This window comes from Vicia villosa, linkage group LG7 (genome assembly GCF_029867415.1).
Source record: "Vicia villosa cultivar HV-30 ecotype Madison, WI linkage group LG7, Vvil1.0, whole genome shotgun sequence".
NCBI lineage: Eukaryota > Viridiplantae > Streptophyta > Magnoliopsida > Fabales > Fabaceae > Vicia > Vicia villosa.
This window is the reverse complement of record NC_081186.1, coordinates 82,755,959-82,773,385: the sequence shown is the minus strand read 5'-3', so window position 1 is coordinate 82,773,385 and position 17,427 is coordinate 82,755,959. Positions and strand designations below refer to the sequence as shown.

The following is a 17,427-nucleotide window of genomic DNA, read 5'->3' as shown; positions in this document are numbered from 1 at the left end:
CTTTTAGATGCAATTCCTTAGGAGTCGATTGATAATGAGGGCACATACAAACGCTAAACATAATGCGACCTAGATGCAGTAAGATATATGAGAGATCCATTCGTACCTTTATACTTTTTAACATCTACATCATTACCATTCTTATCTTTATCTAAATTTCCATTTGTGGGCATTGGAGTGTCAATTTATTTTGCATCGTCCATACCGAATTGCTATAACAATTCGTGACAATATTTTGTTTGACACACAAACGTTCCTTTGTTGAGTTGTTTGATTTGGAGTCCAAGAAAGTAATTTAACTTCCTCATTAGACTAATTTCAAACTCACCCTGCATAAGCTTAAAAAACTCATTGACTAATTGCGTGTTAGTAGGACCAAATGTGATATAGTCAACATATATTTGAACTAGAAGTATGTGTTTTCCTTTACGCTTAATGAAAAGTGTTGTATCTACCTTCCCTCTAGAATTTCCTTTATCAGATAAGAATTTGCTAAGTCGTTTATACCAAGCTCTCACCTGCATTTGTTCTATCACTCCCCTTATAGATATGTCATCTTTCATATGAATTCTATTTTATAGCATTCTCCAAACCAAACATGACACTTTAGATGGGATCGCCTTATTCCACCAAACCTTGGTCCAAGAATGATTATCAAGTAGTTGTTCGTTCGCCAGCAAACTTTTATAAGTCTCATTTACCGAATATTCGTTTAATGTAGAACACTCTCCTAAGTTCAAACTACAAACATCCTTCCACTAATTTGATATTCATGCGTTAGCGTCAGATTTTAAACCTCAAAACGCATCCTGTATTTGTCAACCAAAACATCATACCAAATACCCCTCCTATCATTCTTTACTTTCCACTCCTATTTTTCTAGTAATACAATGTTGAACATCCTTAAAATTTTAATCCCCCTCCTATCATTCTTTACTTTCCACTCTCATTTTTCTAGTAATACAATGTTGAACATCCTTAAAATTTTAATCCCCAAACCCTCTACTTCTATCTTTCTACACACCTTTTTTTCATTTATCTTATTCTTCCATTTTCCTTATCACTTATTCTTCTAGCTAGTTTCAATAGATTTGGGCAAATTTGTAGAAAAAACCAGATCTATTATATAGCTCATACACCCATAAGTTATAACCGCACGGCATGACACCATTCATTAACAAGATACTCTCTAAAGTCAAAAACCCTATAGTATTTTGATACATCCTATTTCACATTTTTTAGATACTAGATTTCTTGCGAAATCATTCTTATTAGTATTTTGTATGTCCAAATAACCTTTTTTCTCAGAATATTTCCCTTTGTATAGTATTTATGCAAATAAGAACAATGTAAGAACAATAAACAAAATATCATCTGTTTATTTATTTACAGTCAATCATAATACGCTGCTATTTGTTTCAAATTACAAGAACAGATCAGAGCATCTTTTTACTACCGGTTAGAATTGATTAATTTACTAATTAATCAACATATACAAAATTTTTACAAATATATCATACACAAACAATCAATTATATACCTCCATTTATCAATATAATACAGTTTGAGTAAATTGTAATCTAAGCAAAAAACAACATAAGCTTAGAAGTAATACTTGTTATTAACATCATATCAAAATCATCATCATAATAGATAAATCGTGTGAGTTTTCAATTATCCCATTTATAGAAAACAAAAAAAAGAAACACAGAGAAATCACTTTCGGCACATCGCCGTAGTAGCCACCGCCTACAATAAGAAATAGCATCCCCCAACCTAACCTGTGTGCTATGCCTAATGCAATGCACAACACGACAATCTCAAGAGACACGTGTCACTTCACAGAAGCATCCCAATTTGACAATAACCACCGCCCAGCTTAAAATACACGTGGAAAATGGACCACAATTTCTTCACAACCTTTCCACTTTTACCCTTCATATGTAAAACTAAAGCATTTCTTATTCTCACAACAAGTAGTTCACGTTCCAGTACTTCGCGGAACATGGTGGGACTTACCTTAAGTAGTTAGAATAAAGCACCATTCATGAATAATTGGTCCCTATCAATAGAAAAATGAAACATATTACGCATGGTAGGACCCACATTTCCCTTAACTCAAACCAATTCCTATTATAAATCCTCTTCTTATTCTTATCCCTTCACACTCACCAGAACAATCTAGAGTAAGAAACATGGAAGCGAAGGAACAGGATGTGTCCTTAGGAGCCAACAAATTTCCAGAAAGACAACCACTTGGGATTGCGGCTCAGAGCCAAGACGAGCCAAAGGACTACCAGGAACCACCACCGGCGCCACTTTTTGAGTTCTCGGAGCTGACTTCATGGTCTTTCTACCGAGCCGGGATAGCCGAGTTCATAGCCACTTTCCTTTTCCTTTATATAACCGTTTTAACCGTTATGGGCGTTGTTCGTGAAAGTTCCAAGTGTAAAACGGTTGGTATTCAAGGTATCGCTTGGGCTTTTGGTGGCATGATCTTCGCTCTCGTTTACTGCACCGCTGGAATTTCAGGTATATATATTTCTTGAAACTGCGTCATTACATCTAATGTCTCACAACTACCATCTGAGCTGACTTAACGAATAATAGTACTGATTTTGGAAAATATGATTAAATATCATGTTTAGGGGGTCATATAAATCCTGCTGTGACGTTTGGGCTATTTTTGGCGAGGAAATTGTCGTTGCCAAGAGCAATATTCTACATGGTGATGCAAGTGTTGGGTGCTATTTGTGGTGCTGGTGTGGTGAAAGGTTTTGAAGGTAAAAAAAGGTTTGGAGATCTGAACGGTGGTGCTAACTTTGTTGCTCCTGGTTACACCAAAGGTGATGGACTTGGTGCTGAAATTGTTGGCACTTTTATTCTTGTATACACCGTTTTCTCAGCCACTGATGCAAAACGTAGCGCCAGAGACTCTCATGTTCCTGTAAGTAGGAGTACCCTTCTGAAAATAAATAATTAAATTTTTTACAAAATAGTATAATTAATTAATTTTATGGTTAATTTTTTTTATGAGTAGATTTTGGCACCGTTGCCAATTGGATTCGCTGTGTTCTTGGTGCATTTGGCCACTATTCCAATTACTGGAACTGGTATTAACCCTGCACGTAGTCTTGGTGCTGCTATTGTCTTCAACAAGAAAATTGGTTGGAATGATCACGTAAGTAGAAAAATTATAATCTATTTTTATTGCAAAGTTATTTGTTTTAAAATATTTTTGTTGATCAATTATTATTGTGGCAGTGGATTTTCTGGGTTGGACCATTTATTGGAGCAGGTCTTGCAGCACTGTACCATCAAGTTGTAATCAGAGCCATTCCCTTCAAGTCTAAGTGATCGAAACGAATGGAATCAAACGGTTCTTGATCAATCATGTCATGTTTGTGGATTTCATTTCTTCAACATGAAATGAAATAATCTTATGTATGATATTTTTCTTAAGTTTGAAATGTTGTCTTTTGTAATTTGTATGTAAAGATGTAATATTTATTTATGATTATTAGGTGTAGCATGTGTGTTGGCGTTGCGTAATGGATCCAGCGTAATGGGTCCTGCAGCTCGTGTGTGACTGTGTATTTTGCCAAATCTAAAATAACACTCGAGTCATCATTTCTGAATTTTTTGTCATCTTCCCAAGAGTGACAAGTTTGGGATTCTTTATTCGTACTTTTCGTTCGATTTCACTTGTTAAGGTTTTGAAATTCGAAAGCCTTAGACGGGTGGGGGCTTTGTTGTTACCTAACACTAAATGGGACCATCCTCTTCATTAATAATGGATTTCGTGTTTTGTGGTATATGCCAACTAGATTGTAAAGACACACATTGGATCATTTAACCTATCATCCTACACTTATAACTGGCTTTTTCAATTACAGTGCTATTACTCTTATGTCTAAAAATGCATTTTCGGAAAAAATTATCGGTGCTATTACTCTTTAAAAATAAATTAGTAACTAACTTTTAATTATTTCAGTAATAAATAAATCTAATCTCTAATAGTCTTTCCTTAAGTTGGAGATGATCAGTGTGAACATTCAACTTGGACATGAAATCATGAAATGTTCGTCTTTAATGATTTATTATTGTTGAGTTGGTACATGAACTTTAGTGATGACCTCTAATCGAATATGTCCTCTTATTTAAATGCATATAAGAGAATCAATCAGCTTTTGTTTCCGAAAGATCTATCCTGGACAATGTTATGGTTGTTACAGAAGTGATTCATCATATGAAGACCAAAACTAGATGCAAAGTCGGGGAGATAGCTCTTAAGCTTGATATAAGTAAAGCTTATGATAGAATTGATTGGGACTACTTGAAAGACATTCTTATCACTATGGATTTTTGCCAAAAATGGATTGGATGGATTATGCTATGTGTTGGAACGGTGGAGTATTCAGTAAGTATGAATGGAAACATGGTCGGACCGGATAGTTCCCGGGCGTGGGCTGAGACAGGGAGACCCTTTATCTCCGTACTTATTCATTCTTTGTGCGGAAGGTCTTAATGCTCTTATTAGGAGAGCAGAAAATAGATGTGACATCCATGGTGTTAAACTTTGTCGAAATGCTCCCATAATATCTCATCTATTGTTCGCCGATGATTGTTTTCTCTTCTTCAGAGCTAATATGGAAGAAACTAATGTTATGAAGGATATACTAGCCACTTATGAGGAAGCATCCGAGCAAGCTATTAATTTCCAAAAATCTGAATTTTATTGCAGTAGAAATGTTAATCCTGATACTCGTCTAGAGTTGGCTACGTGTTTAGGGGTTCAACAGATTATGGGCACCGGAAATTATCTCAGTATTCCTTCTATGATTGGTAGAAGTAAGAAATCAGCGCTGAATTTCATTAAAGACGGAATTTGGAGGAAAATTAATTCTTGGAGTAGCAGAAGCTTGTCGCAAGCAGGGAGAGAAACAATGGTTAAATCTGTTTTGCAATCCATTCCGACTTATATCATGAGTATTTTCCTTCTTCGTTCTTCCTTGATTGATGAGATTGAGAAGTTGTTGAACTTGTTCTGGTGGGGCCATAAAAGAGATAGAGCCAAAGGTATTCATTGACTCTCCTGGGATCGTTTATCTGTGCCTAAAGGTGAAGGAGGCATGGGTTTCAAGAATCTAAATGCTTTCAATCTGGCCATGTTAAGTAAGCAAGCATGTAGGCTTACGACCAATACAAATTCTCTTGTATCTCGACTATAACAAAGCCAGGTATTTTTCGAAATTGCGATTATCTAAGCTCAAATATTGGTCATAACCCTAGCTATGTATGGCGTAGTATCTGGAGCTCAAAATTTGTGATTAAGGGAGGATTGAAATGGAGCATAGGGTCAGGAGAGAATATTTTGGTTTGGGATCAGTATTGGTTGGTTGATGGTACTTCTCTGACTAATCCTTGGCCTAATAATTTGGTGGTGAGTAATCTAAAAGTATCGGACTTGATGACTCTTAATGGTAAAGAGTGGAACCATAATTTGATTTATGCGCTTGTAGGAGTAGAAAAAGCTCAAAAGATTCAAAATGCTCCCCTTTTTGCAGCGGTTCATAATGATAAATTGTTTTGGAAGCATGAATCTAATGGCAAGTTCTAAGTTTGAAGCGCTTATAGATATTGTATCAATGATGCTATTGATACCTCCCATCTTAGAATTAATGGGTGCTGGAATTTGTTATGGAATACCAAGGTCCCTCCCAGAGTTAAGAATTTCATGTGGCGTTTGTGTAGAGACTGTGTGCCTACTAGAAGGAGATTACTGGATAAAGGTGTGAGTTGTCCCCCCAATTGTATTGCGTGTGGAGTAGGCGAAGAGAACAATTTTCACCTTTTTCTCCAGTGTCCTAAAAGCATCGAGTGTTGGAAAAAAGTGGGATTATGGTCTATGTTACAACATCTAAGTGGTAATGGCGAGTCATTTGCGTCTGTTATTTTCTCCGTTTTGCAGGTATCCAATCAAGACCAAAAATCGTTTTTCTCAGTCTCCTTATGGAGTATCTGGAAAGGGAGAAATAATCATATCTGGAATCAGGTGGAAGACTCTCCGATGCTTATATGTCAGCGGACTTATCAGTTATTGACCGATTGGAGAGAGGCCCAACAACAGCGTCCCAACAATGGGATTATTAATTCCCCGTTAGTTAATATCAGATGGAAAAACCTCAGAGGGGCAGGTTCAAGTGCAATATTGATGCGGCTTTTTCACAAAATAAGGTGGGTTTGGGTGCTTGCATTAGAGATGATACGGGTAAATTCATTGTAGCCTGGACAGAATGATTTACGCCTTGTACCGATGTTGTTATTGGAGAAGCCCTCGGTCTTTTGAAAGCTTTAAATTGGGTCCATGGTTTGGGGTATGACAATGTGGATTTTGAATTAGATGCCAAGCGAGTGGTGGATAGTGTGACCATTCCGAGACCAGATGACTCGGATCTTGGAGCTATTACTGGAGAATGTAACCAGTTGATGGCTCTTTTCTTTAGGAACTCTCATGTTAAGGTCGTCAGAAGACAAACTAATGAGGTTGCTCATGCTCTTGCACGGGTGGCTCCATCTCTTGCTAGTTTTCATATTTTCTTTGATATTCCAGCATGTATTCAGAATATTATTATTAATGAGATGAGTTAATCTTTTCCTGTAAAAAAAATTGCTGCTTGATTAGTGTCTGGAATATGAAGAGTGTCTAACAAGTTACTTAGCAAAATAATTTCACTTGTAGAATGTGTCATTACTCTATATTCTGTCGCATTAGAGGAACGAGAAATAGTCACTTGTTTAGTTGATTTCCATGCTTTTAGTTATACTATTTGACTATATGACGTAGGCTTTTCATTGTTGTTTATTACTGTAAGATTAGCTTCGTGGTTTATATAAGAAATTGTCATAGATAACAAATTTTGAGATAGAGTATTTAATATTTTAATTAGATGCTAATTCCAAATCCTTATGATTGATGTTAGGATGTACATTATATTGTTAGAAATTTTTGAAATGTTTAGATTGTTTTCTTTCTTTTGGTGTCAACACTATTTCTTCATTATTATTTTCTTTATCATTGGTAACAGTGTGATCCCCCTCACACGCATCATTGGTCATATGGAATATTTTGAATTATGATCGTGTCTAATGTATTAGGATCCAAAAGTTTGGAAGCGGTGAAAATTTTGGTTTCAGCACTTCAATGATCATTCTCGTCAATCGATGTACTATTGTTATCTTAAACGCCAAGTTTAGAGTTTTCCCTAATAGATTCTAGTTCATTGTAATGATTAATGTCTTCAAGTGATTGAGTTGTTTTAATTTTTGAATAATTTGAATCTTCATCATAAAAGAATTGTGTTGTAGTGTTTATTTTTTAATGTTATTCTTGATTGGAAGGATAAATTTATTCGAAGAAGGATATGTCTCTTGGTGTATAAAATACATTGTTTTGAAAATTATAAACTTTTCATTCCATTTTGTCCCTATATCCAATAAATATGTATTTTTTAGCTATTGATTCAAATTTGTCAAGTGGTTTAGAAACATTTTTCATGTTATATAAGCATCCAAAGTTTCTTAAGTGATCATAGTTTGGTGCCTTTTCAAAGAGAAGCTCTTGTGGAATGATATCTTTATTAGCTACAATCGATGTTCTATTGATTAGATATGTTATAGTTAAAACACACTCTTCTAAAAAATGTAATGGAAGGTTTGCTTGAAAACGTAATGCCCTCGCTACATTCAATATTTGTCTATGTTTGCATTCTACTCTTCCATGTTGCTGAGGTTTTGATACACAAGTGGTTTCGTGAATGATTCCCTCTTGTGGTATAAATGACAAGAATTTAGAATTGACAAATTTTGTACCATTGTCACTCCTTAATCTTTTTAACGGTTTTATTGAATTGTTTATTGTGCAACCTTTCTGTTTTCTTTTTCATTAGATACACCTAAGTGCATCTAGTACAATCATCTATGACTATAATTGTGAGAAAATAATATGCTTTATTATGTGTAGCAGTATAGTACTTTTCCCAAATATCACAATGAATCAAATCAAATGATGTGTTAGCTTTATTACTATCCAAATGAAAGGAATTTCTACATTGTTTTGCCTTGTGACAAACAGCACAACAAATAGACACTACAACACGCTGGGGCTTTAAAAGCGCTTTTTATGGGCTTTAAAAGCGCTGTGAAAGCCAGCGCTGGCGTAGGTAACAAAAGCGCTTCAGAAAGCGCTCTATTAGGCCCCCCTATAAGAGCGCTTTTCTGGAAAAAGCGCTCTGGTAGCCCCCCCTATAAGAGCGCTTTTCTGAAAAAAGCGCTCTGGTAGCCCCCCCTATAAGAGCGCTTTTCCAAAAGCGCTTTCGTATGTTGCGTTTTTTTTTTATTTTTTATGCTTTTTTATTATTCTTTGGCAGCGCTTTTACTAAGAAGCGCTTTTTAAAAGCGCTGTCGTTGCTAAATGAGGCATTTTAATGTGCAGCATGTAATTTAATCCTCCCAGTCGACCTGTAATATTTTCGACCTGTAATATGTTTTCAACCTGTAATATTTTCGACGATATAATTTCAGCCATCAGTAAGACAATATATATATATATATACTAATATAATACCATTATAATATCCAAAATTTTATATATATATATATATATATATATATATATATATATATATATATATATATATATATATATATATATATACATCATTACAACATCAATAATATTATAGTTCAAATCGACACAAATCCTACATGAAAAATTGCTTAATATAAAAGTGACACAAATCCTCTTTGATTTCTTCCAACTTAAGTCTCGGGTACCCAGCAGCACGGAATTCGTCAAGATACTACAAAACAAAAACATAATATGAATGATATATTTAGTTAAATGTAATAAATTATATGAAATTATCTTAAGTTATAAATTCATACCGTGAGCGGAATCTCTAATTGATTCGCCTGAAGGATTTCTTTCATAAACCTCAAAACAAAGTATCCGCAATCTGAACTGTTTCGCTATTGCGGACACTACATAGAAAAACAAATAAGATTTTATAGTTGTCTTGTTTTATCAAGTAGCATAAATATTATAAGCAAAATTGTGAAAAATAATGTACCTGCACTTTGATCCAAGTAATGTTGTTTGATTTAGTCCGGGATACCTGTGCGTCCCGTTGACTTCGGAACACTTGTATTGATCTAATTAACAAATATATAAAAGCATGTTTAGATCAATCCCGCAAATAAGTAAATATATAAATATACACGAATATTTAGAACGATCCCACTTACAAATCAACGATTTCCTTCATAGCCGGATAATTGGTCCAGTCACCATTTACCGAATTCAGATAATACACGACTTCTCTTATAGGGTTGATAGCAAGCAACAACCAGTGTGCTCTATAAATTAAAACAATAGGTTATATGAAAATTTTGCTATACACAAAAGAAACAGAGATTAGATGAACCAAGAATGAGAAACTAACCCTACTGGTCGGGTATTATACGCCCAAAGATGCAGACTTTCTGAATTGCCGGTGGACATGAATCTATCGACTAAGAGCTGTCTAACTGATTCTGGTTCCGAAGCAATTGCCATTCCGCTGCAATGGGCGGAAGACACGAAACGGAATCTGTTAGACAATACAGTCCCACACAACACTCTGTCATACAACAACCTTAAATAAAAACATAATAAACATTAGATTATTTTCATTGAAATGTGTAAATAAATTATATTGTGGGACTAATTAAATAATATATCGGGTGAGTGAATATTACCGGATGTATGAGTGCATATTACCGACGCCTAGTTGTTCATGCGTAAAAATCTCTTCCAAGTCATCAATTGCAATATGTGACTTGAATTCAATACCGAAGACACTTTCATCCATATTGATTTCACGTAAAGCACCATCCTTCAAATCGGACATATCAACCATTGTTGCGAGCGTCGTCCGGTACCGAGCCACAAAAGCACCGCCTTTTTTTGCCGCTATCTTCGGAGGACCAGTGGGTGGTACGCTACGAACTTGCTGCGTCACTTGTTGTGACTCCCGAGCGGATGCCTAAAAATCATATAAGTTAGGTAAAATAAAAATTCATGCAGATTTAGATTCAGATTATATATTAACACTTTAAATGTACCTCTTTTAGTGATGCAACAGACTCCTCCTCCTGTAAAATCCCTTTACCCTTAATTGCGGGTTTTATAGGAGCAGTCTAAAATTAAAATGTAAAACATAATTAATAAACGATTTAGAATTGACATTCGAAAACTAAATGATTCATAATCATTTTCAATATACCTCATCACTAATGGTATAGCTCCGAGGGCCGTGCAACAAATGATCCTATTGCATCTCGCAGCAATGTCGTCTCTGAGACCATGTCAGGTACCGGTAGTATCGCATCATGATTTAATACAACATCCAACAATACTTTCAGGTGTCCATCCGGGAGCGGTCTATGGTGAAGTAAATCTCCCAAAGTGTTGTGCATTTTTCCCTTGCCAACTAGTCGATAATTCGGTGACGATAAGTATAGTTGGCAAGATGAAATGCCCTAAACCAATAGTAAATATAAAGTCATTATCATTAATAAAATAGAACAATTTGTAAGAAAAAAAATTTATAATTACCTCGGGAAATTTCCTTTGACAGTTGATACTAGCCTTATCACTAGTTTCTTTCACCGATGAAGTGTTGCACTTTTCTCTCATATACATATCTTTATCTCTTTGCAATTCAGAGACTTGTGCTTGCAATTCCTGCAACTTTTGCAACACTTCTTCATTGGTAAGATTTGATCTTCTCCTAGGACTCTTGTAAAAAGAGGTTGGAGTCACACCATGACCCTTACCCCTCACCCGACCGGGATACTCAGGAGCATCTAGTGCTCTACTAAGTACGCTCCCCTCACCGGTGGATACCGATTGCGACAAGGTCTCCTGTAATTCATTTACATTTCAATAATTATTAGTGGAGATAAAAAATCATTTATATATTAAAAAACATTTGATTTAATTAAAGACACATCATTATACTTACACATTCAGTATAAACTCTCTGAACATCGGGATCGACAGCTTGATTCTTGCCCACACGAGCTTCCTTCCACAACACATGTACAGGAAGTGAAGTTTCCTCACTTTTAGTCTCCTCTAACTATGCATTGACACAAATGATAAAATCGTCAAATAAAACATGCACATTTAGACAATTAATTAAAACGTATTTCTATTTACTTACAATTTTATCCTCTAAGCGTGCATATCCCAAACGCCCTTTTTTGTATGGATACGCGGGTTTGGATGCTCTCGCACTATTCGTGGCACTCCTTTTTCGAAAATCTTCATCTCTTTGCTTTACAAACTCAGCCCAATCTTTTTCATCAATGAAGATCTCATACTTTTTTTGCCGTCCCGGTGCCTCTTCAAGAAAGTTTCCATCTTTATCCTTAAGATAGGTGTTTGTCAAAAAAGCTTTCCACCCTCTATATCTTTTGCCGGCCAAACTAAGTATGTAGCGTCTACGATCATCTGGTATCTCAAAAGTCCTCTACAAAAAAACATACGCATAGTGTGTTAGTATAAGTAATTTAAACAATTTATCGTCAAGATAATAACAACAATTAACCATATATGATATATACCTGAAGCTCGTCCCAAATCGCTTTTTTTTTCGCATCCAACTCTTCGCTTTTCAGATTCCATTTAGCTATGGAGACCGGAATATGCATACGAACAAGTGTACCAATATAGCTTGTCAACTTTGCAGAATTAGGACCAATTGCTTGTTTATCAGAATTCCAATCCATATGGTATACTAATCCTTGGTCTCTATGTCGAATGATTCCCTTCATAATGGTGATGCCTCGTGCAACTTCTTTTGCTTCAGTATCAGGTGGAGCATTTGTATCCGTGGCATCTCTTTCTTGAGCATCTCTTTCTTGTGAGTTTTCTTGTGAGTTTTCAGGTGGAGCATCTCTATCCGGAGCCATTGAACCTGTATCAAACAAACTAAAGCACATTAGTACACTATTAATAAGCTAACAATCTATACAAGTCAAATGGAAGTCAAACCATGCATGTACAAGTAAATCGGAAACGAAATCGATACAAATCAAAATAAGCGTCAAAAAAGAAAGTTGTCGGAATTGAACGAAATTTACATGGCTATGGTAAAACGTCCCCACGGACTAAAAAATAAAGTCGGTTTTCCGAAATTCAAACCCTAAGCCCGACTTTTGATTACGGGCAGAAGCAAAACCGATAAAAAACAGTCCCGAAATGTAAAGATAAGTGCATGAGCAGCTCCGGAATCGTCAAAATAGTATAGTTACATGTAAAGAAGTCAACAAACGTATACATGGTTCAAAAGTTATGTACAAAACGAGAATATGCACCAAAATTGAATAAGTACTATACTATTGAATAAAACAATCGGTACAAATTGAATAAAGCAAATTAGTCGGAATATGTATATTATTACCTTTATCACTAACGTCTCTTTCTTTTCTTGGTAGGATTGTGTTCTACGCGTCTCTTAACAACGCAGACGGTTGGATTGATCCAAATACCCTCATTATGATCATTTCTAGTACACGATTCATTCTCATTTTGATCGTTTCTTTTACAAGATTCAATGCCAACACCAATATCACCTTGATCTTCAATGTTTTCATCAACTATTTTGTTAGATAAAAGCACTATAGACCATTTCGTACTTGTCGGATCATTGACATAGAACACTTGTTTAGCTTGAGAGGCTAGAATGAAAGGCTCATCTTTGTACCCTACCCTATTGAGATCCACTTGCAAAAATCCTGACTTATCCATTCGTATGCCACTATTATTTTCAACCCACTTGCAACCAAATACAGGAATCTGAAACTTCGCGTAATCAAACACCAAAATGCGCTCGATAACCCCAAAATATGACAAATTTGCAAATTTCGGATTTAAGTCATTCGCACTTGATATGTGCATTGCTTCAGCTACCAAGGTAACACCACTATTTTGCATAGTACTTTTATCATCCTGTTCTTTGGTATAAAATGTGTATCCATTAATTGCGTATGCGCTATAAGAAAGCACAATTACACTTGGACCATAGGCTAAACATCTCAACCTTTCTGTTACTGAAGCAGGATCTGAACGATACTTTGAATAAATATGATCCCTAAACCACGGTATGAAACTTCGATTGTGCTCTCGTACTATCCAGTTCTCATTTCTATTTGGATTTAAATCTCGGAGAACAACCTTGTGCATTTCAACATACGGCTCAACCTCAATCTCATTGTGCAGAACATACAAGTGCGCTTGATCCCGTTCGACCATTGATACTGTCACAACTTTATTTCCAATTAGCCTTTTTCCTTCTTTTTTTTCGACAATATGAGATTTGGGGAGTCCAATTGATTGAACATTTGACAGATATTCAGTACAAAACTCAACCGCTTCTTCAACAACGTATCGTTCGGCAATACAACCCTCCGGTCGACTTCTGTTTTTCATGTACCCTTTTAATATTTTCATATAACGTTCAGCAGGGTACATCCATCTCATATAAGCTGGTCCGCACAATTGTGTCTCTTTCACAAGATGAACGACTAGATGAACCATTATGTCAAAAAACGAGGGAGGAAAATACATTTCAAGATCACATAAAGTAACAACTATCTCTTTTTGCAATGTTGGTAAGATCGCGGGATCGACCACCTTACTGCAAATTGACCTGAAGAAGAAACACAGCCTAGTTATTGCGCTTCTTACTTTTTCTGGCAGAATAGAACGTATACCTATTGGTAAAAAGTGTTCCATTATAACATGGCAATCATGCGTCTTCAAACTCTTTAACTTGAGGTCTTTCATGGACACAAGTCTTCTAATATCTGAAGAGTAGCCTTCTGGAACTTAAACTTCACTGAGGAACTTACACATTGTTTTCTTCTCCTTTCTAGATAGAGTGTAAACAGCAGGTGGAAGATATGTTCGTTTTCCTTTTGTCACGGGTCCCAATTCAGTTCTCATTCCCATGTTTACCATGTCCTTCCTTATGTTGAGGCCATCCTTAGACTTTCCTTGTATATTGAGTAACGTACCTATGACGCTGTCAAATACATTTTTTTCAATATGCATAACATCCAGGAAATGTCTTACGTACAACGACTTCCAATATGGAAGTTCAAAAAAAATTGACTTCTTCTTCCACCCACCCTTGACAAGTGAATGTGCAAAAGGCTTGCCAAACTGAGTGCTCACATCTTTCACCTTTTCAAAAATTTGATCACCTGACAAAAAAGGCGGGGCTGTACGATGTTCGGCCTTTCCATTGAATGCTTTTCTCCACCCACGGTAGTGATGATTAGAATTTAAGAATCTACGATGGCCGAGAAAGACATTCTTCTGACAAAGCTCCAATCGTGTCGTATCGGTTTCATCTTCACAAACAGGACACGCCTTTTGCCCTTTATTGCTGTACCCGGATAGATTTCCGTATGCTGGAAAATCATTAATTGTTCCAAACAACATCGCCCTCAAGTTGAAACTTTCCTTCCTATACCCATCATAAACCTCCACACCGTTCTCCCACAAAAACTTTAAATCTTCGATTAACGGTGCCAAGTATACGTCTATGTCATTCCCTGGTTGTTTAGGCCCAGAAATTAGCATAGATAACATCATGTACTTACGCTTCATACATAGCCACGGAGGTAGGTTATAAATCATAAGAATCACAGGCCATGTGCTATGCGAGATACTTTGAATACCATGCGGGTTCATTCCATCAGTAAACAATGACAACCGAAGGTTTCTTGCTTCTTTTCCAAATTCAGGATAATCAGTATCAACTTTCGACCATTGTGGTGAGTCTGCCGGATGTCGCAACTTTCCATCAATAATTCTTTCATCTGCATGCCAAGTCAAGTGTCTTGAATCGGTCTCACTACGATACATGCGTCTAAATCTCGGAATTATAGGAAAATACCATAAGACTTTAGCAGGAGACAACTTTTTCTTATATCGAGGGGCACCACATTTAGGACACTCATTCAACGCTGCATACTCGTTTCGAAACAAAACGCAATCGTTTGGACATGCATGTATCTTATCATAGCTCATGCCAATAGAGGACAACATCTTTTTGGCCTCATACGTTCGATTGGGAAGAACATTATCATATGGTAGCATATCTTTCATAAGGGCTAATAACTCTGTGAAACTTTTATCCGACCATCCATTGTCCGCCTTTAAGTTGTACAACTTTAACACCGCAGACAATCTTATGAATTTTGTACAACCCTCATACAACGGTTTCTCTGCATCGCTTACCAACCTCTCAAACATTTTGGGACAATCCGCAAGATCTTCTTCAAGCGCTTCTGCAATCTCTTCGACTCGATCCCAATCGTATGTGTCTGTGCAATCGTCGTTTGAAGCATACTTCCTATTACAACTCGACTCAGCATTCCCGTTACTTTTCTCACCATGCATTGTCCAACATGTATAACTTCTATCAATTCCAAACCGTAGTAAATGGGATGCCAACTTATTCCCGTCAACCTTACCCCCATAACAACAACCCAGGCAAGGACACGGCATTCGAAGCGGGTCTTCGGAGTGCGCAACCGCAAACTCAACGAATTCCCATACCCCTTTCTCGTACTCTTTCGACAATCGGTTTGAATTCATCCATGTCTTATCCATGTCTTAATTAAGCTAAACAAATGCTTCTTGGTTTCTCTATCAGGTACTAAGGAATTCTGTCAAGATAATAAATAGCTATCATCATTATGTTTTGATCAGAATACCTAATGAGATCCTATAAAGTGTGAATAATAGAATACCTAATCAGAATACCTAATCAGAATACCCAATTTCTTAAAGAAGACATTACCTTATTTCAAGGTAATATAAGTCCACAAACCAAAAAATGGATTGAGAGACACTAAATTGAAATTAAATAGAACCATAAACAATAAACTACAAGCAGAAAACAACAAACTATAAGCAAGAAGAAAGGGATAGTAACCTGAGTTAGACTTGATGTGGGAGACCGGTAGGTTTGAAACGGCGTTGTATACAAGTAGAAACTAGAGGATTCAAAGTAACTGTAAAATTAAACACACACGATGCAGTTAAATACACCACTACTAACACAATATCAAAAAAACCCCAATCTAAATTGAACATATTAAAGTTAGTTTCTATACTGCAAAATTCATCATAATACCAGTAATTTGAGAAAGAAATTTACTAATAAGCCAGATTCAACAATTTAGGAATTTACTGAATAAACTATTTAGGAACTCCTAACATTTGCAACACAAAAGTAAAACAATAAGGGAGACCACATGTACCTATATCAAATGGTTAAAACCAATGAAACCAGTATGACACATCCAAGGCAGATAAGTTGGTAACTATTGTTTTTCATTCCTAACTCTTCTTTTTTATTGATATTCAACTCTACTTGTTTGTGATATTTTTCTTTTTGGTAAACTTTTTAATTAAATTATTTACTTTTGATAACTTCAGCAGAATGAATGCATAAAGAAAGTTAAGATTATATCCCTTTCTTTTGTATATCTCTCAACTCTCAAGTATATTCCAAGTTAATATGACAACTCATCATTTAAAATTATCTAACAAATTCTACAAGAGCATATTATGAATTAGAAAAGTAAAGTCCACATAGAATAAGTAAAAACACTGGCTGCTTAATATATGCTTTGGTGGGTTTTATATTTCTCCTCTATTTCTTTTATATATTTTCTACTGCAAATGTGACAAGTAATAGAAGCTTATTTTTCTACTGCAAATTAAATGTGACAAATAACAATCATCCGTATCAGAAAGCAACAATGTGCAGTTCAAATTTCGTAACACTATAGCTCTGTACCATTGCTATTTGACAAACCCTAACGCCAATTGCAATGACTGATAAAACCTTTGCTGATTAAACAAACCCTAATGCCAATTGCAATGACTGTATTCAAAATCAAAGTTGAGCATATATAAAACCCAGCTATGCAGAATCAAAATTAAAGATACCTGATGTGAAAATCAAAATCAATTCGAACTCAGCTATGCAGAATGGGAAGATATGGGTTGCAGAGTGGGAAGAATGGGAAGATATGGGAAGATACGGTGGCGAACAAGATTTGTTATCTTCGCGTGTGAACTTTGTTGCTGAGCTACGGTGGCAAAGAGAAGAAGATGATTGTAGGATGAATGTGGTTGCAGTGAAGAGAAGGAGATGAACGTAGGGCTCTACGGCGGCGATTTCGCGTGAGAACAGTAGCAGAGCGAAGGGAGATATGGGTTTCATTAGCTTAGAGAAGAACAGTACTGAAGGCCAATAGCGTGTTTTGTTAATTTTGTTTTAGAAATTTTAATTTTAA

The 17,427-nt window shown here is 35.9% G+C and overlaps 2 protein-coding genes and 1 long non-coding RNA gene across 3 annotated transcripts; 1 reads left to right on the top strand and 2 right to left on the bottom strand.

Annotated features, from left to right (window-relative positions):
- The first annotated feature begins 2,147 nt into the window (after positions 1–2,147).
- Positions 2,148–3,638, top strand: LOC131620991 (probable aquaporin PIP-type 7a). The gene is made up of 4 exons (XM_058892191.1): positions 2,148–2,532; positions 2,649–2,947; positions 3,041–3,181; positions 3,265–3,638. The coding sequence occupies exons 1-4, from the start codon at positions 2,196–2,198 to the stop codon at positions 3,355–3,357; spliced, it is 870 nt and encodes a 289-aa protein (XP_058748174.1). The 5' UTR covers positions 2,148–2,195; the 3' UTR covers positions 3,358–3,638.
- Positions 3,639–9,133: 5,495 nt separating this feature from the next.
- Positions 9,134–9,594, bottom strand: LOC131617618 (uncharacterized). Its single transcript, XR_009288633.1, has 3 exons — positions 9,504–9,594; positions 9,307–9,417; positions 9,134–9,213 (listed from the first exon to the last, which is right to left on the bottom strand). It is a non-coding gene; the product is annotated as an uncharacterized LOC131617618 (long non-coding RNA).
- Positions 9,595–11,099: 1,505 nt separating this feature from the next.
- Positions 11,100–12,125, bottom strand: LOC131617617 (uncharacterized). Its single transcript, XM_058888879.1, has 2 exons — positions 11,671–12,125; positions 11,100–11,576 (listed from the first exon to the last, which is right to left on the bottom strand). Exons 1-2 carry the CDS (start codon positions 12,046–12,048, stop codon positions 11,256–11,258), a joined length of 699 nt encoding a protein of 232 aa, XP_058744862.1. The 5' UTR covers positions 12,049–12,125; the 3' UTR covers positions 11,100–11,255.
- Positions 12,126–17,427: the final 5,302 nt, after the last annotated feature.

What these genes read in the sequence shown, in the direction of transcription:
- LOC131617617 (XM_058888879.1), bottom strand. Translation starts at nt 12,048, where the DNA reads ATGTGCTTTAGTTTGTTTGATACAGGTTCAATGGCTCCGGATAGAGAT. An exon ending in CGATTTGGGACGAGCTTCAG is followed by an intron (nt 11,577 to 11,670) that starts GTATATATCATA and finishes GTTTTTTTGTAG; the next exon opens with AGGACTTTTGAGATACCAGA.
- LOC131620991 (XM_058892191.1), top strand. Translation starts at nt 2,196, where the DNA reads ATGGAAGCGAAGGAACAGGATGTGTCCTTAGGAGCCAACAAATTTCCA. An exon ending in CTGCACCGCTGGAATTTCAG is followed by an intron (nt 2,533 to 2,648) that starts GTATATATATTT and finishes TATCATGTTTAG; the next exon opens with GGGGTCATATAAATCCTGCT. An exon ending in AAATTGGTTGGAATGATCAC is followed by an intron (nt 3,182 to 3,264) that starts GTAAGTAGAAAA and finishes TTATTGTGGCAG; the next exon opens with TGGATTTTCTGGGTTGGACC.